The sequence below is a fragment of the Pelobates fuscus genome, chromosome 6 (assembly GCF_036172605.1).
Source record: "Pelobates fuscus isolate aPelFus1 chromosome 6, aPelFus1.pri, whole genome shotgun sequence".
NCBI classification, from domain to species: Eukaryota; Metazoa; Chordata; class Amphibia; order Anura; family Pelobatidae; genus Pelobates; species Pelobates fuscus.
Genome location: NC_086322.1, coordinates 225,073,821 through 225,097,903, shown reverse-complemented (window position 1 = coordinate 225,097,903; position 24,083 = coordinate 225,073,821). Strand labels below are relative to the sequence as shown.

Below are 24,083 nucleotides of genomic sequence, written 5' to 3'. Positions count from 1 at the left end.
GGAAACCCTGTACCTTTATACATAGGATTCTGCTTCAGCTCTTATAGCCCACCCCTAATTACAGGTGTAAGCCAATGAGAACCTGGAAGAAAATGTAATACTTGTTTCTCTTCTCAGACATCAAGATCAGATGTCCTAATACAAAATGAAATGGGGATTTCAAAAATCACTTCTAGGAGCTTCCAGCAATCTATTGTGGTTGTGCCGCTTTGTGTGTTCATTTAACTTTTGTAGCAAAATGAATCAGAAGTTCATATAATGGATCTTGTTTTATTATTTTAGTCAAGCAATACATTGGAGATGAGTAATAGGATAGAATAGATAAACATTCAAGAAAATTACAATGTACAAAGTTTAGCGTAGATAGTAAACATTTATCCAAAACCAAGACAAAGTGCATTTCCCTTAAACCAAAATGTTGCATATTCCATGGGCAAATTAAGTGTTGCTAGAACAGAAAAGTAAACAGATATTGAAGAGCAGTGCCATCTTTACAACATTAAGAGCCCCCGGGCAAAGCAGTGCACTGGGGCCCTGCCTACACACAACTCACAGGAATAAAAATTTAAATTATAGGTGAAATTAAGATTATATTTATTAGTAAATTATTATTATCTCCAACAAATGCAATACATACTGTGGCGAAAGTAACCTCGCCACTGGCTTTTGGAGAAGCCTGTTTGTCAGCCTCCTGCCCTGTGACTATGGTCCCTGTAATAAACTGTTGGTGAAGCGGCACTTCGAACTCCCGAAGCGGTTCATATTGGCATTCGAACATGTGGCGGTGGCCATCTTAAGATGCGAGCACAATGCACGGTGTTTGGTCGTTGAGTGCCTGGAACTCAAATCGGATACTCGATGGTGCGAACACCGCTGGACACATACCTTCCACTGATGTTCGGCTATTCGAATGGGATTAGAATGGCGTTCAGTAAGAATAAACTCCTAAACGAGAGACATAAACTGAGACTACTCCCGAAGCTATACGTGTTTGAGGGCTACTGTGTGTGTGTCTGAGGGATGGTATGTGTGTGAGGGGTGCTGTGTGTGAGGAGTGATGTGTGTGGGGGGGGTTGCTTTGTGTGTTTGGAGGGAGGGGTGCTGTGTGTGAGAGACGCTGTGTGTGTGTGAGGAGTGGTGTGTGTGTGTGTGTGTGAGGAGTGCGGTGTGGGGGGTGCTGTGTGTTTTTTTTTATATATAATAATCCTATGCATTAGTAAAATCTTTATCCCCCTCCCTTCTTCTTACCTTTGGTGAAGGAAGGGACGACACCGCCAGCTCTGGTGGTCCGGTGGTGGTTAGCTCTAGTATGCTGGAGGCTCTCCTGTCCTCCCGCATGCAGAAAGGTGTGTGGAGCATTGCCACGTGTTACCATGGCAACACTCCATGGTAACACGTGGCAACGCTCCACACAGCCTGCTTCCAAGATCCTCACCTTGCCTCCAGGTCCTCCTGCCCTCTCTTCCCAATCGAAGGGCCCTTGGGCCGTGAGGGAGATCCTGCAGGTCGGCAAGCCCTTCTCCTAAGTTTCTGATGCAGAAGTTATGATGCTACTTCTGACCCTCACGAGGTGGATGGAAGGACAGTGACCCCGCAGTCTTCTACGGCCAGGGGTTCTGGCGGTGAGTCTTCTTCTGCACTACATTCACTACAATCTTTTGGATAGATTTAGGTCTTTTCTGAACACTTGGGCTGAGGGGGACACATGGAAGGCGTACTTTAGTCGGGTGTGGGGTCTCCCGGGAGGTGGGGCGACATCGGCGGTTACGGCGACTGTGAAAGGGCGGTGCAAAGGGTGAGTCAACGGTGACTTTCCTTGGGTAGGGGACTTCAGCTGGGGTCAGTGAGCGGGCAGAGTTGGGTGATATTCCTGATGCAGCCAGGGAGAATATGCATGTGTCATTTGAGGGGCATTTGGGCTGTCATTTAAAATGGAAGTGAATGAAAGATATGGCGGGGTGAATTTTTATACATTTTCTCGCTCCTTCCCTTGGATGAATATACTGACCTGCATGAGGAGGATAAAAAGGATGCGAAGAAGGAGGAAAAGTGACTGCGGTATCGGAAGATACCCAAGTCTTTTGGGAATTGGCTTCGGGCAGTCTGCATATTGGCTAGTGTTGTGGGGGAGACATTGTTTTCCCAGTTTTTCTGCTATTTGGATGGGACCTGGGAGGCCTATCGTACTAATGGGGGTTCGGGGTGGTGGAAATACGATGAGCAGGTCTGCCAACGTCTGTCGGCTAATCCTGGTATGTGGTTGGACCAAATGGACCTACCCCTATGGATAAAACTGATGATGGCTCAGAAGGCATCGCCCTTTAAGGAGGGGCCAGCACAGGTTCAACCTAGTCTTCGTCGGCCAGTTCTAAGAAAGGGTTCTGCTGGATTTTTAATGAGGGACAATGCAAGTGGGGTGCCACGTGTAAATTTAAGCAGGAATATTCAGGCTGCGGGGGGGGGGGGGGGGCACATGGCCTCAACAGATGCTTCAAGCATGGGAAGTCTTCATCTGCCGGAGGAGCCGGAAGTGCGGCAGCGCCATCCACTTCCACTGGGGTCAACACCGGTGGAGGTCAGTGCAATGTTGCCCTGGCTAAGCCATTACGGTAACCAGGGTGACGCACATTTACTGTTAGACAGGTTTTCAAAGGGGTTTGTTATTCCGTTTCGAGAAAGGGGTTCGGGGAAGTTGTGTGACGTCTTGAGGACTGTTGTGGAGCACCCAGAGGTGGTTCATGATAAGTTAGCTAAAGAGGTTTGGCTAGGTAGAATGGTGGGGCCGTTCTCGAAACCTCCTTTGGCAGATTTACGAATTTCCCTTTTGGGCATGGTGCCTAAGAAGGAGATGGGTAAGTTCCGCTTGATCCATCATTTATCGTATCCGAAAGGGTCTTCGGTGAATGATGACAGACCTGTCTTCTGTCTTCTACGCATCATTTGACCTGACGGTCGAGTTGGTTCGGAAGGCAGGACATGGGGTGTTGATGGCGAAAGCTGACGTGGAGTCGGCTTTTCGATTACTGCCGATCCATCCGGATTGTCACCATTTGTTAGGTTGCCTGTTCAACGGGGCTTATTTTGTGGACCTTTGCTTGTCTATGGGCTGTTCCATTTCATGTGCCTACTTCGAAAAGTTTAAATCTATATTTATTCTATTTTAAGTTTATTGTTATATTTATTTCAATTTTATTTTAATTTTATTTTATTTTTTTATTTACTTTTACTTTTATTTTTATTTTCTATTTAATTTTATTTTCACCTATTTTTACCTTCATTTACTATTACTTTTATTCATTTATTTTTGTTTATACTTCTATTTTATCGTCTAGTTTCTCCTCACAAGTGCTACATATTTAAGCACTCCCTCTAACCCAGCATATTAACACATACTATATTCATAGTTCTCTTTATATATCCTCGATATTATACATCTAGTACTGATTTGTACACCCAGATTCTCTAACATATATTCTCCAGTATATGCATCCAGATGTTCCCTTTCTGTATATACCTAAATGCATCGTTCAACGACCCACAGTCACTATGGAATAAAATTATTGTCCATTGGGTTCTGAAACCACACTCAAAATCCTTCAATACACTCCTCCCCATTTCTCCTTTACAAAATCAGCAACATAAAATATTATAAAGGCAGGGATTCCTGATTATCGTGATGACTTTTTATGCGGTTATGATCGTTGTGGCCATACCTTACGGTCTTTGGAATGGGTGACCCATTTGTTTGGGGTCCCATTGGCGGCGGACAAGACAGTGGGCTCTACCACCTGTCTTAACTTTTTTTGGTTTGTAAATCGACTCGGAGGCAGGGGCGTGTCGGCTGCCTAGGGACAAGTTGATTGCACTTCGGGAGCTCGTGGCACATGTTAGGGGCAGTCTCTGATTGGCAGTCTGAACTTTGCATTCCAGGTGATTCCCATGGAGAGGGTTTTTAACTGTTTTTTGGCCCGGGCTACTTGTGGGGTCGGGTCCCCGCTTCACTTTGTCAGGGTCACTGGGGCCATGAAGGCGGATTTGTGGGTTTGGAAATCGTTTTTGTGTGAATTTAACAGGCGGGTTTTCTTTCAAGAGGCGGCAGGTTCGACAAAGACATTGAGTTGTTCACGGACGCTTCAGGTTTCTTGAGTTTTTCCCGTTGGTGGTGGCTTTGGCATTGTGGAGGGAGATGCTGGTGGACAAGAAAGTTATCTTTTTTTACGGACAACATGGCAGTCATTCAATATTTAACATGAATAAAAGTGCAAACATGAAGAACATATACATAAAATACTTAAGACGGAAAATCTAAAAAATTAAGAATTTTATTTCTCTTATTGGATCATAAAACATTGAGTAAGGTGTATACAATATTAAAGATAATGCATTGAGGGTAGGTAATAGAACATATATTAATTAAAACAAGTTACTTTTACCGTTGTAGTTAACATCCGTGTGTGCACACTCTAGGGCTCCTTAAAATGAAGAGGGTAGGGCAAAAAAACTCAAAGTATAAATGTGTGTGGGGGGGGGGAAATATATAGAATTGTGAAAAGAATATAAAAATTTATACAAATATATCTATATGGAAATCCAGGAGCTGTGGAGCTCTACAGTAAAAAGTGGGATAAAAAAAATGATATATGGAGGGGATGCAGAAATGAGATGAAATAGGAACAATAGAAAAAGAAAAAAGAAAATGAAAAAGAAAAGTGAGAATAAAAGTCCGACCTGAGTGCCCGGTGAATCCATTGGTCTCAGATACTTTGATGTAAGGCTGTTGGCTGGATGCCTGGTCTGTCGGTTACGAACATAAAGGTGCCTTAAGTGTGTTGTTTAGATTCCTTAAGAGTAGACAATATGATGTCAGTGGAGAATAGGAGTTTCAGGTCCACGAGCTTCGAGGGAGCACTTCCCACCACTTGTAGGTCACTCTGGTAATTCGCGTTTGTGCAGATGGAGTGAGATTACGGTGGCTCTCTGGATTCACCCATTGTAGATGTTTATTGGTATTCGTCAAAATCCTACGTTTTGTAAGTCTGCGCTTACCCCTTCAGGGAATAGTAATGGATTCCGAGTGGTGAGAAGGGTTTCTTTTATAGGTCCCCAGTCTTTAATTTCATTTGTTTCATCTGTGGAGGTGAACTGAATTAAAAGTATGATTCTATTTGTTGATTTTTTTATATTTGTTTATTTTGCACATAGGGCATTGTAGAAGAAAAAAGAGTATTGTGTTTTAAGACATATTTTATATTTTATACAGCAGTCCTTTTGCGAAATATGAGAATGGTATAAATAAGCACTTAAACAATTTATATTTACAAATAATACAAAGGTGCAGAATAAACATTAGGAGATATGAGGCATATATATGGTTAATGCCGTATGAAATAAGCTATTTCTTAGTAGCTGCACGTTTCCAATTCCTTAATATGTGGGTATGCTTTCCTTCATGAATGATACTTCGTGTTTATAACTTGTTACTGTTGAATAATTATAATTAAAGTTTTATTTATAATATTTTATGTTGCTGATTTTGTAAAGGAGAAATGGGGACAATAATTTTATTCCATAGTGACTGTGGGTCGTTGAACGATGCATTTAGGTATATACAGAAAAGAAACATCTGGATGCATATACTGGAGAATATATGTTAGAGAATCTGGGTGTACAAATCAGTACTAGATGTATAATATAGAGGATATGTAAAGAGAACTATGAATATAGTATGTGTTAATATGCTGGGTTAGAGGGAGTGCATAAATATGTAGCACTTGTGAGGAGAAACTAGAAGATAAAATAGTATAAACAAAAATAAATGAATAAAAGTAATAGTAAATGAAGGTAAAATAGGTGAAAATAAAAATAAAAATAAATAGAAAATAAAAATAAAAGTAAATAAAATAAAAAAATAAAATCAAAATAAAATTGAAACAAATATAAAAATAAACTTAAAATAGAATAAATATAGATTCAAATATCAATAGAGAAATGGAATTGTATTTGAAAGTATGGTATGGATTAAGAGTATATTGAGTTGTATTATTAGGATAATGTATGTGTCTCTCTCGAGTGTTAGAACGCTGCCAGGTCCAGATCTTTGTTAAGTCCCCTATTCTAGAGTGTGCCCATCTTAAAGATCCAATAGGATTCCCTTTGTCTAAGGCTTCTTAGTCAATCTTCACCTCTTTTGGTTGGGTGACGTAGTCTATCTCCACCTCTTTTGGTGGCGGTCGTTCATGCTGTTAACTGCTTATCTGCATCTTCTATCCCGGTGGTGCACTTATTGAGGCATTTTGTGTTGTTTTGTATGTCATTTAATATTGGTGTTTGGGCACGTCACGTGCCTGGGTTGTTGAATGTGGTGGCTGATTCCTTATCTCGTTCACAATGGGAACGATTTCGGATGGTGGCTCCGAGGGTGCAAGAGAAGGGACAGGCGTGTCCTGAAGAGATGTGGCAGCTCAGGACATCCTGCTTGGAGGATTCATAACAAATTCTTAGGCGACTGGCACGTGGGCTGCTTATGTCAAGGTTTGGGTTGCATGAGATGAGGTGGTAGGTCATGCGGGGGTTTCCCAGTCACAGGAGGGGCTGTTGGATACCTTATTGTGGTTGTTTGCCCAGTGTCTGTCTCCATCTGTGATCGACAGGAATATGGTGGCATTGGCATTTCTTTTTAAGTTACAGGGTTGGGAAGACGTTACCAAGCATTTTCTCATTCGTCAAGTCTTGAGGGGTTTTCGGAGGGGTACGAAATCAGTGGATGCTAGGAGACCTGTATCTTTTGAGGTCCTTCAGCAATTAGTGGGAGTGCTGCCAGCAGTGTGTTTGTCTCCTTATGTGGTGGGGTTATTTTCCATTGCCTTCTCGTGGGCGTTTTTCGGGACCTTTTGGATTGGTCAGTTAGGGAGTAGCGCTCGGGCTGTAGTCGGAAGGGTTCAACCCTCTGACATCGACTTACGGGCCGATAGGGTGGTGATTCGGTTGGGCCGTTCCAAGACCTATGTATTTGGTAAAGGTTGTTTGGTGACATTATTTTCCCTCCCTGGGTCAAGAGTCTGCCCAGTTTCATGTGCATCGAGCTATTGGGAACTTTGCCCAGAGGTAATGGGTTGTTTTTTGGTACATGGGGATGGTTCAGCTTTGTCGAGGTTTCAATTCATTCAGGTTTTTCGGATGGGCTTGACGAGACTAGGTTTGGATCCCATGCAGTTTGGAATCCATTCTTTTCGGATCGGGGCAGCGACGGAGGCGTCCCGATTGGGTTTAGGTGAGGAGTTGGTGAAACGTATAGGTAGGTGGGAATCGATACGGTTTAAGTCCTACTTACGGCCCGAACACTTGGTTTAATGAGTGTGGAGTTGGGGGTGTTTGTTTGTTTTATGCCTTTTCACTGATTCTGTTTACATTTTAGATTGGGTGGCCTGGTTTGTGGGCCACTCTTACATCTATTGGGCACAAAAGAGAATCGCAGTTCGGAGACAAGGCGTGCAGCTGGGCTTTCCTCTGAATTTGGTGACACTAGAGTGGCTCGGTTTTTGGGGTTTTGGTTGGCAAGGCATTAGTGGGGGGTCCTGAAAAGGTAGTTCGTCAGGTGGATGAAGATGGATGTAGACCAACTTCGGGAACTGGTTCCAGGTGTGTTGGTGGTGTGGCCTGAGATGGTTCTGTTGTTTCACTGGCGACATCGACCCGGCTGCGGTGGCTTGGTGTCAAGGTAAAATCAATAAAATGATGGCAGTCTTCATTAGGCGTATTGGTGGAGTGGCAGTGAGGCATTGTGAGTTGGAAGGCATGCTTCCCGGGTACTACAGGAGGGATGGTGTACATGTTTCAGATGTGGGGTGTGACTTGTTTATTTTGGACCTTCAGGACGATCTTCAACAGGCCTTGTTTCTGTGTGGTGGGGGTGCTCAGGAGCATTAGGTATAAAGTCCTGAGCTATGGTGGGGAATGACCAGGTTAAATCGGGGGGTAGATGGAGGAGGAAGTGGGCAGCCTTTAGTGTGGATTAGGCAGTGTTACACTTGGTTGGTAGGTTTGAGCTCGTTCGAGCATTAAGGGGAAATTGAGTGACAGCTAGTAAGCTGGGGGCAGGATTTTATAGGAGTATATATACCAGCTATTTTATGAAGTGGCCAGTTTAACTAAACCTAAACTTACCTGTTAGTTGTCTCTCCCACCCTCCCAAATGTTGATAGGTTAGGTTTTCCCATTTTCGTCACAGCAGTGGGGAATGGCCAGGATAAATCTGGGGGGTAGTTGGAGGAGGAAGTGGGCGGTCTGAGGTTTAGTGTGGATTAGGCAGTGTTACACTTCATTGGTAGGTTCAAGCTCATTGGTGGCTCTGAACCTGGGGTGTAGTGGTGTCTTGGTACACCCCTACTATTTAATCTGGCGGAAATGTGGTAATGTTGGACTAATCTGTTAGTTTTATTGTTATTGCCGTATGTTATGTATATGGGGGGATGTTGGCTTTAATGATATTTGTTGGCAACGACCCTATTTTGTTATACCTTAATTAATTAAATAATAATTAATAAAGCTGTGAACTAATATTTCCAACAGTACAGCCTGTGTCAGTGTCTTAATGGGGTTCAGGGTAAGGTTAGCGTATATGCCTGTATAATATTGCATATTCTATGTTTCTATTGATTAAATATGGATGTGTGGATTGACATAAGTAACAGATGGTCTAAGTCACATGGCTTTCTTTGCATGAGAACTCTGGAATGTGGATTTGGGGGTCTTGTCCTCATATGGCTAGAGTTATAGTCTGACATCAGTATGGGCCCATATATATAGTAACAGAGGGATACGAGGTTGCGCGCTGTCTCTTGGCTCATGGCTTTCTTTCCTGTACAAGGTGTAACTGTCCCATCAGAAGTCCAGCAATTACCATCTGCTGTTGAATGTCCATTATCCTGTAACATCATTTGTTGTTTTATTATGTATCCGTACCTAAGAATAAACCTGAAGAAACCGTAAGTCAGATTGCGTATTAGTACTTTTCAATAATATAGACATATATTATTGTGGCGAGCATTTGGCCCAAGACTATATATACCAAAACACGTATATATATCAATCAACTGAAGACAAGAAGAAATTAAGATTTAACAGTGACGATTCGAACCATAGATTTTACAATGCTGGTAAATCCGACAGTGCGCATGTCATGTGGTAGTTAGAATAGAGCCCTCAGAGTCAAATGTAATGGAGCTCCTTGTACCCCTGGCTGGGTACCTTCACAGGGGACAAACCACAGCACCTCTGCCCACATTCGCCGTGGCTTGACTGGGACCCTGCAAACACTTCTTCCTGGAGCCGAATGAGGAACTCGCTCTATCCACCACCAGGCACTGGATGGCACTTACAAGGACTTTCCCCATTGAATCCTTCACACTGGAACAATGATTAGCCCTTTCCCCTCACAGTAACCAGACAACACATAGTTCTGGGAGTACAAGCTGCAATGTTTTAATCTGGCCAGATGGCCTGTTTTTATACAATTTCAGACACAGTTAGGCACGCCCCTGACACTTCCACACAAACAGGATAATCCCTTCCACCACCTCGTGGTCGTTCATACAAATTGCGGCCACCCAGACAAACAATTAAACACTGCGGTGGAACTAGTAACAAAGTGTCAATTGGGCTTAACAAGCTCCCGGTGGTCTCTGGTTCGTGAGGTTGTTTGGTTCCCGAACAACATAATCCTAAATCACACGAACAGAGTAGTTTGCAGGGTATTTTGTATGGCCCATAATCCTGGAGCATGAGGCTGGCTAGCAGGCTCCTCCAGGAGCTTGTGGCACATGAAACAATGGTTGGTTAGGGGAAGAGTGAATTGCATGCAAGTAATAGTCTAAAATCTTAACAGGTATTTGAATAATTTTACCCATTTTGCTGGTTTTCGTATTGGGCAGGCAAACTGTACAATGGTCTATATAATTACATATATAATTCTTAGTGTGTATTTAACAGAATTAAATGTGTTTTTTGTTTTAATTAATTATCATCGCGATCACATGGCCCGTAAGCGCCTGCTTTGCCACAAGGGGACTGCCTGGGTTATCATTCGGGATTGCCACGGAAGGTAAGTATCCAAGCTCCCTTCAAGGCAAAATTGTTAGCTCGTACTAACAGTGTTAATGGGTTAAGATGCTTTCCCAGTGCTACCCCCATTTCTGTATCACTATATCAGCAAAGCAAAACTGAGCACAAATTATTTAACAAACAAAAGAATATTAAAGAGGAATACTGTCACTTCTCTGGAATTTAGGTAATTGAAAAAAATATCACCTATAACTGTGTATACTTTGCTCGGCGGGGAGACCTAATGCGCATGCGCGGCAATGGCTGCGCACACATTAGTATCTCCCAATAGAAAAGCATTATTCAATACTTACTTTCCTATGGGGAAAAACTGACACTGGAGGTTCTTATACAGCGTGTGAGGACGTCCGCCGTCATATAACGGACCACAGGTCCGGAAGCGCCCCCAGTGGCTGTCTGGTAGACAGCTACTGAGGGCAGACTTAGAACTGCAATGTAAACATTGCAGAACTAGACGCAACCAGGTGAACCAGGCGCAAAAGCGACACAGCACCCAGACCACTTCAATTAGCTACAGTGTCCCTTTAAATCATGGCCTATCTTGAAGTTCCCTCAAACATGTTGCACTTGCAGTCTCATTTGCTTTCACACTTCTGTCCAGTCCATACTTCACTAGTTTGACATGGAGACTGTGCTGACCATGTCATCATTTGATGTCTACTGCTTTGTTCTTTCTTCTAAGGTAGTTCTGACATAGCCTGGCTGTATCTGTTGGATCATTATTGTGCTGTACAATGGACTGCTTACTAGCTAGGTACATACCAGACGGTGCAAGGTGCCACTCACTATGTCTAAGTAGCTGACTCTCAATCTGGCAAAAGAGCCACAGACCATCACATTGTCTCCTCAATGTTTGATAATTGGTATCACACAATAAGGAACTTTTGTGTAATGAATGAATAAGTTTACATTTTGATTAATTGGTCCAAGAAAAATTGATTCCAGTCGTTATTAGTTGGTTGCAGGTGCTTCCAGACAAGCCTCTTTTTCTTATTTTGCCATCTTGAAGCAAAATCAGTGGCTTTCTTCTGAGAAACCTGCAGCTCGATGTCTTCTACTTTCACCAGTGCATAGCTGTGCTTGAAGCTGTTGTCCTGTTAGTCGCTGACTTTCAGAAACTTATCTTCTGATTCTATTGTGGCTTTGGGTCTGCAAGACCTCTTCTGGTCAGGGTTTCAATCAGTTTCTAAGTGGCCTTTGATGTGGTAGGATACCTTGGAATTCTACGCAATTCCCTTAAAGGAAAGACATACACTTTTAGGTTCTCTCTACCTTCTATTGTTAACTGCATCACAATAGCTATATTCTACTTCATATAGCACAATACTATGCAAGAAAGTTTAATACTGTGCAATATCATAGTCTTTTACACAAAAAGAGGATGTCTACGTAGTCACCAAAAGTTGGGATAAACAAAGGAATTGTTATCATCAACTTTCAAGGTCTTTGCTGCTGTAGCTGCAGAACAGCTGTAAATGACTGGTTCCGTGAAAAAGGGACTTTGTTTATAACAAGGAAATGTAGATTATTTTTTAGTTTTTGGTAACCTAGACAAATTTGTCTGCTACCTTGCAGTTTGCCACTTGTATTTTTAATGTTATTATTGGATTTGAACAGATTAAATTACAATAAAACCTGGAAAATTAAGGTGATCTAATCCTTTTGGTCAGTAGTGTAACATACATTTAGAATGAGTGAGAAACATTGAAGGCATAACATGCTTTATGGCAAAACAAAATTGAGTACAGGATGACCTGTTCAAAATAACATAAATATAAAATACACTCTAAAAGACACATACAGGTTGTCCAATAATGTACCAGATATGGTAAAGAGTCTTAGACAATGTTCCTTTCTTATCCTGTACTCAGGGCCAGATTAAGAGCACACTGGACCTGGTGCTGTCAATTATGATGGGCCTAATTACGGAATCTTATTGACCAAAAACACTAAAACACTCATACCTCCCAAGCGTCATGTATCTGATGGAGATGGTGCTGGAGGGAAACTCATAGGATGAGGATATAAGAAAACCCATACTCTATGCTAATCTCTCTCTAATTTATGCTTTCATCTTTCAAGTAAATCCATAACCCCTAACAGCAGTGTCCAGTGAAGCAGGAAGTCAATGGGTGGGGTAAAAGGGTGGGCCACTGGTGCGAATCACGTGACCAGACCTGCCAAAAGTGGAGAACATGCCCAAAAAGGGGGCATATTTGTCCAAAGAATTGGAAGATCAGCCTGGCATGAATGTATGTCAGGCTGTCCGCCCATCCTGCAGGCTGTCCAACTAAGGGCATACTATGCAGGCAGCACCCAGAGTTTGACATAAATGCGTCTAATGATGCGCTCACTCCATGCTTTCTAAGGACTGTCCCCTAGCACTCGCTGGTCCACTTGTCTCCTTACCTTCTTACTAGCAGGCAGAAGTTCTTGGTATATAGTCTGAGACAGAGAAAAGGTCTATGTAGTGAGTGTAGAAGAAAGGGAACATGCCACAATGTCTGCATTACCTAAACTAATTTCATTGTCAGCCAGTCCACACAAGTTTTGTTCCCATACATCTCTCTTAAGCTTCCAAACTTAAAGGGACACTATAGTCACCATAACAACTACAGCTTATTGTATTTGTTCTCGTAAGTAGAATCATTCCATTCAGGCCTTTTGCAGTAAACACTGTCTTTTCAGAGAAAATAACTCCACTGGCCACTCCTTAGATGGCTGATAGAGGTGCTTCCTGGGGCAGTACTGCCTAGTGTGCAGCACTGACATTCAGTGTCTCCACCCTCTGCATGCAGACACTGAACTTTCCTCATACAGATGCATTGATTCAATTTATCTTTGAAGGAGATGCTGATTGGCCAGGGCCAATGAGGAGATGCTGATTGGCCAGGGCTATGTTGGACTTGTGCTGGCTCTGCCCCTGATCTGCCTAGTTGACAGTCTCAGCCAATCCAATGGTTAAGTATTGTAATTTGCTCAGACCACCACTTCTGATGATGTCAGCAGACAGTCAGTTCAGAGGCAGAGTCAGCAGCTGCAGACTTGAATACAAGTTATATTTTACTATACTTAGGGAGGCAAGAAGGGGCCAGAGTGGTGGTTTTAACATAATAGGGCCAGAAATACATGATTGTGTTCCTGACCCTATAGTGCTCCTTTAAGCAAGAGTATGTGAAGAGTAGTTAGGGTTGCCACTTTTCTTTGAAAAAAATACCAGCCTTAATCATTTGCATAATCACAAGGAGTGACATCAGAGAAAATTCTGTAAAATCACCAACAAACTACTCACAGTTTGATTCTGCTGTATAGATGGATTGCTCCCAGTGTCTCAGTCTCGCAAGCCACCCAGTGTCTCAGTGTCCCTATGTATCACAGTGTCAGTGTCCCCATGTCGCCCAGTCCCCTAGTCTCCCAGTGTCTCAGTGTCCCCATTTCTCCCAGTGTCCCAATGTCTCAGTGTGTCCCCATGTCACTAGGATACTTGGGACACAGAGACATGGGGACACAGAGACATGGGGACACAGAGACATGGGGACACAGGGAGACATGGGGACACTGAAACATTTAGGGAAACTGGGAGAAATGGGGACACTGAGACACTAGGGACACAGACACTGGGAGACATGGGGAGACTGAAACATTTGGGGACACTAAGACACTAGGGACACAGAGACATGGGAACACAGACACTGGGAGACTAGGGACACTGGCTGGGAGACTGACACTTGGGGACACTGGGAGACATGGGGACAGTTGTGGACATAGACATGGGGACACTGGGACATATAAGGACACTGGGGCACATGGGGACACTAGGCACACTGAGAGACATGGGACACAGACACTGGGAGACTTGGGGACACTGATACACTAGCGACACTGGATGGGGGACATGGGGACACTGGGATAAATGGGGACATAGTGTCTCCGTGTCCCAATGTCTCTTTGTCTCACAGCATCCCCATGTGTCTCAGCATCCCCATGTGTCTCAGCATCCCCATGTTTTCCAGTGTCCCCAAGTGTCTCGGTGTTTCCAGGTCTCCCAGTGTCTGTGTCCCCATGTGTCCTAGTGTCTCAGTGTCCATTAGTGTCTGTGTCCCCATTTGTCCTCTAGTGTCTGTGTCCTCTAGTGTCCCATATGTCCCCTAGTGTCTGTGTCTCAGTGTCCCCGTGTGTCCCCTAGTGTTTCAGTGTCCCCATGTGTCCCTGCTGCATTCCCCCCCCCCCCCCCCCATCCCTCTCTTACCTGAGTTGTAGAGCTGCTGTCTGGACTCTGTGCTGTAACTTCCTATCCCTGCCTCTCTCCACACACAGTGACCCCTAGTGGCCGGTGCTGGTATTGCAGAGTAATCTCCATTTATTCTGAGAAAAATACCTGCATTTGTATTGCCGGTATTACTGCAATACTGGCACGGCCAGGCAGCCACAAATACTAGTCAGGTGGCAAACCAGTAAAATACCAGTCAGGTGGCAAACCTAAGAGTAGTGTGTCTGCTGTTGGGGTTTTTTAGAGTGAATCCCCCATTTTCAGGTGCTGCCTATACTATTTTTGTTTAGTTATATATAGCACTGCTCTAATTTTTTCTATATAACATGCTTTATGTTCATTTGTCATGATCTGTTGTTATAACCGCTAGCTTCAAATCTGGAAGCATGAAACTAATCACAAGAATGTACACTCACACATTAGCAAACTTTCCTTTAACGATACACATCAAGGGATTATGAGGTTTTATTTATTATTAACACATTCTGCAACAGTGGATCCAGCATGCAAAGGATGTGAGAAACAAATGTCCAGAAGCAAACCAGCTAAATAAGTATAAGAGTATTTACAGAAAATTAGCAATTTGCATTAAGAATCACTTTAGCTCAGTGGTCCCCAAACCAGTCCTCATGGACCACCGACAGTCTAGGTTTTGTCAGTGTCTCTCTTTGAATAAAAAAGGGATATACATAAATCCTGGACTGTTGGTGGTCCATGAGGACTGGGTTGGGGACCACTGCTTTAGATGATTGAATGATGTATAATAGCAAATAACACTGTCATTGGAGGTAATTGCTTTAATTTCAGTGACTCAACAGATATGAATGTGATCTATTTTTATCGTGTGCAATGTGCATGATGTATTGATTATAGATAAATATCAGTCTAAATCAGGATCAGTTTCTTTAATATTATCTGGTTGATATCATATTAACTATATATATAGAGAGAGAGATGGGTATGATAAACCAATTTGAAAATATGTCATAATGAATATTTGCAAAATTCATAAATTATCTCATAATTGATAACCTTATTAATTTAATCACACACTAATTGAAGTCCAAATCCACCCTCTCTTACTCTCACCCTGCAAACTAAGACACAAATTTCACTTCAAACACACACTACAGTCCATTCCCCTCCCAAACACAGTATAGTCCCTATACCCCAAACACACCCATACTACACTCCCACAAACATGCAACACCACAAGCAACTTGACACATGCAACAACACATGCAGCCTCAACACACATATACACACACCCTCTCTCAGACCTGTCCAACTTTTAACCACCAACATTCACCATCCAATCATACCCCAAACTATATGCATTCACACATCCAATCACATACCACAAACTTGTTCCACCCACCCAATCCCATACACCAAACTTGTATATATATATGAAGGGATAGGATGCATTGATAATTTAGGGCTTCAACCTATGAGCTGTGCTCAGGAGTGCTAATGGCGGTTCCTGACAAGATGGTAGTAGTTTGAAAATTAGTTACTAATGGAAGATCATATTCTGTAGGGTGCTTTTTATTGATGCTCAGAATTTTGTTTCTGCAGAATATCAACATGATAAACTGTAATATAATATGGAAATGTGAAAGTCAGCATAAAATAAACACACACACACCTTTTACCAGGCCATGACAAGTAATTGGATTACAGTCAGTAATGTATTAGATATACTATTGTAAAAAAATACTATTAAACATCTTCCACAATCAGGGCCGGACTGGCCCACCGCGATACCGGGAACCTGGGGGCTGCATAACTCTAACTCCCTATAGAGAGGGAGCCCTGCAGCCGTTTTTAATAATATTGCGCCCGCTGGCACATGTCGGTGCCACCGGGTGGCCGGTCCGGCAGCACACTCTGAGGTGGTTACTTATCTATCGGTGGCATACTCACTGATACTGACAGCAGTATAGCTGTCCACACAGGAGGACTGAGGGAGGGGGCAGGGAGGGGGTGATTACTCTATGATGTGGCTGTGCTGGGAATTATGGGAACCGTGAGGGAGCATGGTAGATAGCTCTGCGGCCTCCCTCAGTCCTCCTGTGACAAGGTCAGCATCAGACACAGGACAGGAGGGACACAGAAACAGAGGGGTAATAGAAACAGAGGGGAAGGGGGGGACACAGAGAGGGGTAATAGAGAGACACAGGGGATGAGGGGACAAAGAGAGGGGTAATAGAGAGACACAGGGGATGGTGGAACAAAGAGAGGGGTAATAGAGAGACACAGGGAAAGGGGGGACACAGAGACAGAGGGGTAATAGAGAGACACAAGTGATAGGGGAACAAAGAGAGGGGTAATAGACACAGGGGAAGGGGGGACACCAAGACAGCGGGGTAATAGAGAGAAACCAGGGAAGAGACAGATGGGTAATAGAGAGACACAGGGGAGTGCGGCAAAGAGAGGGGTAATAGAGAGTCACCAGGGAAGGGGGGACAAAGAGACAGAGGGGTAATAGAGACACACAGGGGAAGGGGGGGACAAATTGAGAGAGGGGCAATAGAGAGACACCAGTTAAGAGGGAACAAAGACAGAGGGGTAATAGAGAGACACAGTGGAAGGGGGGACAAAGAGACAGAGGGGTAATAGAGAGACACAGGACCACAGGACAAGGGGGACAAAGAGACAGATGGGGTAATAGAGAGACACAGAGGAAGGGGGGCAAAGAGACAGAGGGGTAAGAGAGAGACACAGGGAGGAGATGGGAGAAAGAGACACACAGAAGGTTTGTTGGGGGGACAAAGATGGAAGGGGAACAAAGTGACACATGAGGTTTGTGGGAGGCAAAGCTGGGCTGGGGGAAAAAGAGACACAGAGTGGCTGGGAGAAGAGAAAGAGGCACACAGAGTCTGGAGTTAGAATGAGACACACAGATGGGATTTGGAAGGGGAGAAAGAGACAAAGGGTCTGAGGCTAAGACATACACAAAAGGGGATGGGGGAAAGAGACATACAGAGGCTGGAGAAGGGTCAAAAGAAACACACAGGGGCTGGGATGAAGTAAAAGAAGTAAAAGATACACAAGGAGAGCTAAAAGAGAATTACAAGGGTGGCTGTAAGAGACAAAAAAGAGACAATTGGAGACAAGATACACCAAACGAGGTAAAATAAAAAGGAGGGAGTAAGAAACACAAAAAAAGGCAAGTAATTCATAAGGGAGTTAAAAGAAACACAAGAGAAGATGCATTTTTTGTGTGTTTGGGGGGATGCATTTTCGCCTGTCTCCTGCTCTCCCTGTAACTCAGTTCTTCAGCACGGGAGTTTATGCCAAAGAGCTAATTAACAGGTGAGAGAAAGAGCTCTTATTAAATAGATTTTCCTTCCAATATATGCATTTTGCTAGCAAACTTGCTAACACAATGTACAGATAGACGTAATTGATGTGATCCTGACAGTTATACACACACATATATATATATGCATGTATATTGATGTGTGTATTAGTAACATATATAATTATGCCTATAATATTTACACATATAGTAATATACATTTATATATGCATAATACACACATTAATGTCATTAATATATATATATATGTAATGAGCAGGTATTGGCCCAGTCTTGTTGCTAGTTACATACTCATGCACAATAACATATTCAAAGTGAAGAGCGCACCCATAGGACTTCAAAATAAACAAGATAACTTCCTTTTTTTTTCAGTTGTGCAACCGCAGACATTCACCATTTCAGTCCCATTACTGAAATGTCCTTAATATGTCAAAGTCGTTCTAATGAAACATTGATTAAATGCACATGTACGTCTGCTTAACCCCTTAAGGACACATGACGTGTGTGACACGTCATGATTCCCTTTTATTCTAGAAGTTTGGTCCTTAAGGGGTTAAAATAATAGCCGCTCTTTTGTTTATTTTGAAGCCCTAAATGCTTTCTTTCGTTGGAGTAATAGTTTTCAATTTTAAGTTATCTATTCACCCTCTATATCAGCACGCTATGGTGGTGCATTATTGGGCTGGTATAGAATTTTTATATATAGCTTTTAGTTCCCAGTCCGGCCCTGTCCACAATAGTCATCATAAGTGATTCAAAGTAATTAGCTAACATCATGCAGTATGTTACCTGAAATGCCATAGAATTGGCTATGGCCAAAAATATCCTGAGGGATCTATGGCTCCATAGGCGATGTGCACCAGCCGTCACACCCAGAGCGGTTATTAGAAAACAAATATATGCTGAAAGAAACAAAGATAATAAATGGTTTATTCTCAAATTTAAAATAGTTTCTGTAGCTTTAGAGAGTTAATGGAGCTTTATATAGGATATTGAAAAAATACACAACATTCCTAAGAATTGCATTGATTACTTTTAGACATATATTATATATTTGGTAAAACAAAGCACTTTTCAAACAAGAGTAGATAGCGTGACACTAGCACCACAAAGGAAAAGATCATCTACCAACAAAAAAATAAAAAAGTTTAGTTAGGTTTTTAAGTGAATTATGCAAACTATCAGTCAGTGAATCCAGAACATTTGATTCTAAGTGGGTTGTATGCAGGGGCGTATTAGCCGCGAGGCAAACAAGGCATTTGCCTTGGGCGGCATTTTCCAGGGGGCGGCAAAAAAAGCCGCCCCCCAAATGCCCAAGGCAAATGTCTTGTTAGCCTTGCGGCTAACAGACATGCTGGGCTGCTGCTGGGCGGTCGGGCGGCGCTGCTGGGCAGGCGGCGAGGGAGCACTTCCTCTGAGCTGTCTGCTCAGCTCCCTTGCGCGCTGCAGAGTGAGGCTGGGAGCCGGAATATGACGTCATATTCCGGCTCCGCCTCCCAGCCTCACTGTGCGGCGCGCGAGGGAGCTGAGCAGACAGCTCAGAGGAAGTGCTCCCTCGCCGCCTGCCCAGCAGCGCCTCCCGACCGCCCAGCAGCCACTGGACCACCAGGGAGAAAGATGACACCCCTAGCATTCCCAAAGGTAAGGAGGCTGGAGGGGTTAAAGTGAAAAAAAAGAAAAGTGTTAATGTGAGTGAGTGTGAGTGTCTGTTAGTGAGTGTGAGTGTGTGTGTGTCTGTCTGTTAGTGAGTGTGAGTGTGTGTGTGTCTGTTAGTGAGTGTGTGTCTGTTAGTGAGTGTGTGTCTTAGTGAGTGTGTGTGTGTGTGTGTGTCTGTTAGTGTGTGTGTGGGTGTCTGTTAGTGTGTTTGCCTGTGAGTGTGTGTGTGTGTGTGTGTGTGTGTGTCTGACTGTGTGTGTTAGATTGTGTGTGTCTGTTAGTGTGTGTGTTTGCCTGTGAGTGTGTGTGTGTATGTTAGTGAGTGTGTGTGTGTGTCTGCTAGTTTGTGTCTGCTAGTGAGTGAGTGTGTGTCTGTTAGTGTGTCTGTTAGTGTGTCTGTTAGTGTGTGTCTGTTAGTGTGTGTGTTTGTCTGTTACTGAGTGAGTTTGTCTGTTAGTGTGTGTGTTTCTGTTAGCGAGTGTGTGTTTCTGTTAGTTAGTGTATGCGTATCTGTCAGTGAATGTGTGTGTGTGTATTTAGAATGCGGGGCGGGGTAAAGGTTGGGTGGGGGTGGCGCGCGGGGGGCGCCTGAGTTTTGTGCTGCCTAGGGCAGCACAAAACCAGGATACACCATTGGTTGTATGTATATGCAAATTGTTTTTGTTGTTGTTAACCATGGGTTGACTAGTATCGGATGTGGGTTCTAAAAGAATGGGATATTAAGCATTACATGGTGTGATCTTAACTTTCATATATTTTAAGGAACACTCCGCTCACCATAACAACTTCATCGAAATTAAGTTATGGTTCCAGGAGGCCCCCGGGTGCTTTATTAGCGTAAGAGGTTAAACCATTCTCAAATGCTTTAGTCAAAAGGTTCCCTTCAACCTTTGGGTAAAGAACATTTTTTTATGAATGGAGAGCTACTGATTGGCTTAGAGCATCAGCTGACCACTCTCGTCAATCAGTGGCGCCCCTGCCTGGTGGCATTCCGCGCTTCCTGAAATCATTTTCAGTAGCTGGATGCCATCTGGGGATATCTGGTGTTGGAGGCAGCCTTTGGGGTTAACCCATTACAGTAAGAAATTGATGTGGGACTTTCTGGCATCATAGGAATTTAGATTGAGTTGTTATGGTGACTGAAGTGTTCCTTTAACTGTGTAGTTCAGTGGTAGTCAACCTAGTCCCTACCGCCCACTAGTGGGTGATTTAAGCTTTCATGGTGGGTGGTGGTGTGTTTTATACCTTGCCCTCTGTTCTCTGGCACAACCACATGCTCCGTGCAGATGAGTACCTCCCTACAGCCAACGAGAGAGACCTTATTGCGGACATCTGTTTGTTAAATCTCTCTTGATGGATAAAGAAAGCGCGCGGCTGCACTCCTGATCAGGACTGGGGCGTGATGATATAACACAGCAGAAGAGGCTAATGCACTCGATGTGAAAGCAGAGACAGTTAGAAGCATGGTATTTAGAGTTGCTGATATTGACCTTTGGCAAGCTGAGTTCTGTATTTTCTTGACAAGCTCTGTTATTTTCTGTTTACTTGGTTTACTTAACATAAAAAAAAGAAAGAAGGAAAGGAAAGGAAAGGAAAGGAAAGGAGAGAATAAAGAGAAAGGAAAAAAGAGACCCCTGATATACAGATATTCTTTTTTTTCTGTTATATTTTTTGTTGTTGGCTTATAATAAAGTGGGCTTATGTAGTTCAGCATTCCTGCTGGTGATTGCAATAAGGAAGGAGAAAAGAGAAGAAGAAAGGAAAATTATAAATACATTTTTTTTAAATAAATGAAAAAGAAAAGGAAGAAAAAGAAAAAAATAGAAAAAAAAACAGAAAAGGAAAAAAATCAGGTGAACTTTGTTTCATGGTGACATGTAATAAAAATGGACACCTAATACAACGTTGTTGTTGATGGTTTTAATAAAAAGAAAATGGAAGAGGCATTTTTAAACTCATTACATTTAAATTATATATGTATATACATGCATCAGGTAGAAATAAAAAGATAAATTAAGCCTTTCTTTGCTTTTGCGACACCAGTGGGCAGTAAGGACATTTTACCATCAAAACATAAGTGTGCGATCGGTATTAAAAGGTTCACTACCCCTGGTGTAGTATGTAATCTTTTTCCTATTGTGTCTAGGTTACTTAGGTTACAGAACATTTCCTATACATCAAATAAGATCATTCTAATTCAGAATCCATGTAGCCAACATTTTTGAGTAAAATATTATGATGAAAATAATCTGATTAAAATAGGTTATATGCACACTGGCTGCTCATCTCAGCAATGATCTGGAAGTGCAACATACTCCTTAGGAGCCTAAACACTGATTATGAAGAGCATTGTATCATGCATATTAAATATTTTCAAAAGAAGGCAGTATGGAAACCATCTATGGAGTTGCCTGGCAGGAAGAGTTTGAATTACAGATGAGGCTGACAATATTAGCATCCTTCAGCTTCTTCAGCAAAATACACAATTGTCTCTGAACTAAGTAAAAATTGGCTAAAGTATTTGGCATCCCCCATTCTTTATTACAAATGTAATAGAACAGAAATTTTGATTTATGATGTCACATATTGCTTTAAAAGTAAAAAGAATGAGAATGGCACAGACAAAACTATTTGTGCTCTTAACCTAATATTTCGTAGCACAGCCTTTGGAGATAATAACTGCTATTGAATATCTGAATAAAATTTCTACACTTTTCAACTGGGACCTGGGCCAACCCTACTTGAGCAAATTGCTCCAGTTCTCTGCAGTTTAATCAATGCCTTTTCCCAACTTCAAGTTTTAGCTCTTTCCACAGATGTTCGATGGGATTCAGATCTAGACTCATAGAAGGCCACTTTGAAATGGTCCAAATATTTATTATTATTATTATTCATTCTTGGGTGCTTTTTAGGTATTATTCATGTTATTATCCTGCTGGAGGACCTATGACTTGCGACTGAGACACAGCTTTCTGACACTGGGCAGTATGTTTAGGTCAAGAATGCCTTGATAGTCTTCTGATTTCATTGTGCTCTCCACAGATTCTAGGCATTCAGTTCCAGTGACCGCAACCCCAAGACAGCACTGAGCCTCTTCCATATTTCAAGGTAGGAATGGCATTCTTTTTTTTTTTCTTTTTTAAAGCTTATGTTATCCTCTTGTAAACATGGAGTTGTAATTTGCCAAAAAACTCTACTTTTGTTTCATCTGTCCAAAATACATTCTTCTCAAAGGACGGCGGCTTGTCAACATGCATGAGGGATTAGCATATTATGAATTCTATAAAGTTTTTTTGCAAAATCCTAGGATATGGGGTGAATGTAAGAAACTCATGCCGCCTTGGTTTATTTAATCCATAAACCAAAACATGCCAAGAAAGACGAAGGAAAAATAGAATGGCTAATTTAACAGGCACTTTTTAGGTTATCTATAGCAGTGTTTCCCAACCCAGTCCTCAAGGCACACCTACCAGTCCAGGATTTAAGGATTACCCAGTTTTGTCTAAGGTGTTTTTAGAAAAAAAAAGAAAAAACACCTTAGACAAAACTGGGTAATCCTTAAATCCTGGACTGGTAGGTGTGCCTTGAGGACTGGGTTGGGAAACACTGATCTATAGTATTTGTGTGGCTGCACAAAGTCATGGACCTTGTGGTTTTCTTTTTGATTAGATGTAGACTAGCATCAACAAGCTTGTGTTATTTTAAGTTACACATCATATATGGTAAACTTTTGAGGACCCCAAACTAGTATTACGTTTATTATTTTAATGTTTAAAATGGAAGTTGAATAATTCCTTGTCTGTGTCATTTATCGGTCAGTTTCAACATCTGCTTCATTTTTATTACAATCTCTTCTTTGTATCTGCATAGCACTGAAATGGGATATTACTTCACTTTCACATTTGACCTGTAAAGAAATTTGCAATTAACCTAGCAGGAGGAAGAGTACACTGCAAATATTGAACTCCTTCACTAAACCACACAGAAAATTATTATTACATAATTTAATTGTGTCAAATGTTAAATGTTCCATTATGAGCTCTTCACAGTATGTTTAAATGCTTTGGAATAAACCATACATTTAAGCTTTGTTCCAAATTATAGTTTAATTCCAATGTATACATTTTAACTACAATTCATTATTTATTAATATTTATCATGTATTATTCATTTAGACCTGTAAAATATCTGAATAATGTGTCCCATAGCGGGTGGACTGTACATGTATAAAGGGATCTCTACATGCATATTTAGGAAAACTACTGGTTCTTACAGGTGGCTGGGCTTAACATTATAGAGATAAAAATGGTCAAGGACAGGCCAGAGTCAAGGGATATCCAAGACGGTGAGACAAGCCAATGTCAGGACAGGATAAAGCAGGATAGTCAAGTAAACAAACTAAGGTCAAATTCCAGAATAAGCAAACGCAGAATAAATGCACTTTTGGACTACCAAAGACCACAACAGGGCACAGGACTCCTGGTGGACTGAGTTTAAATAGTCCTACCTTGTGACATCATCAGAGAACACCAAAATATCAATGACCTGCAGCACTGTAATAACTCTATACATTCATCATTATTGATATCAATCTGTTGTGGACAGAGTAGACAGCATCAATTTTGGCACTAGATTAGCATGAGGTGGGTAAGTCCAGTTGCCTTTCATCAATAATGATGTTGGCTTGACGCAAGCTAATTCAGGCTGCTTTAG

General features: G+C 42.2%; 1 protein-coding gene across 1 annotated transcript in view; it reads right to left on the bottom strand.

The window, feature by feature from the left end:
- The window catches only part of SCD5 (stearoyl-CoA desaturase 5), a 158,248-nt gene that overhangs the window by 21,019 nt on the left and 113,146 nt on the right, over positions 1 to 24,083 (bottom strand). Inside the window, exon 2 of the mRNA XM_063425360.1 lies at positions 18,504 to 18,616. Coding sequence (XP_063281430.1) covers positions 18,504 to 18,616 — 113 coding nt within the window. The remainder of the gene's footprint in view (positions 1 to 18,503; positions 18,617 to 24,083) is intronic.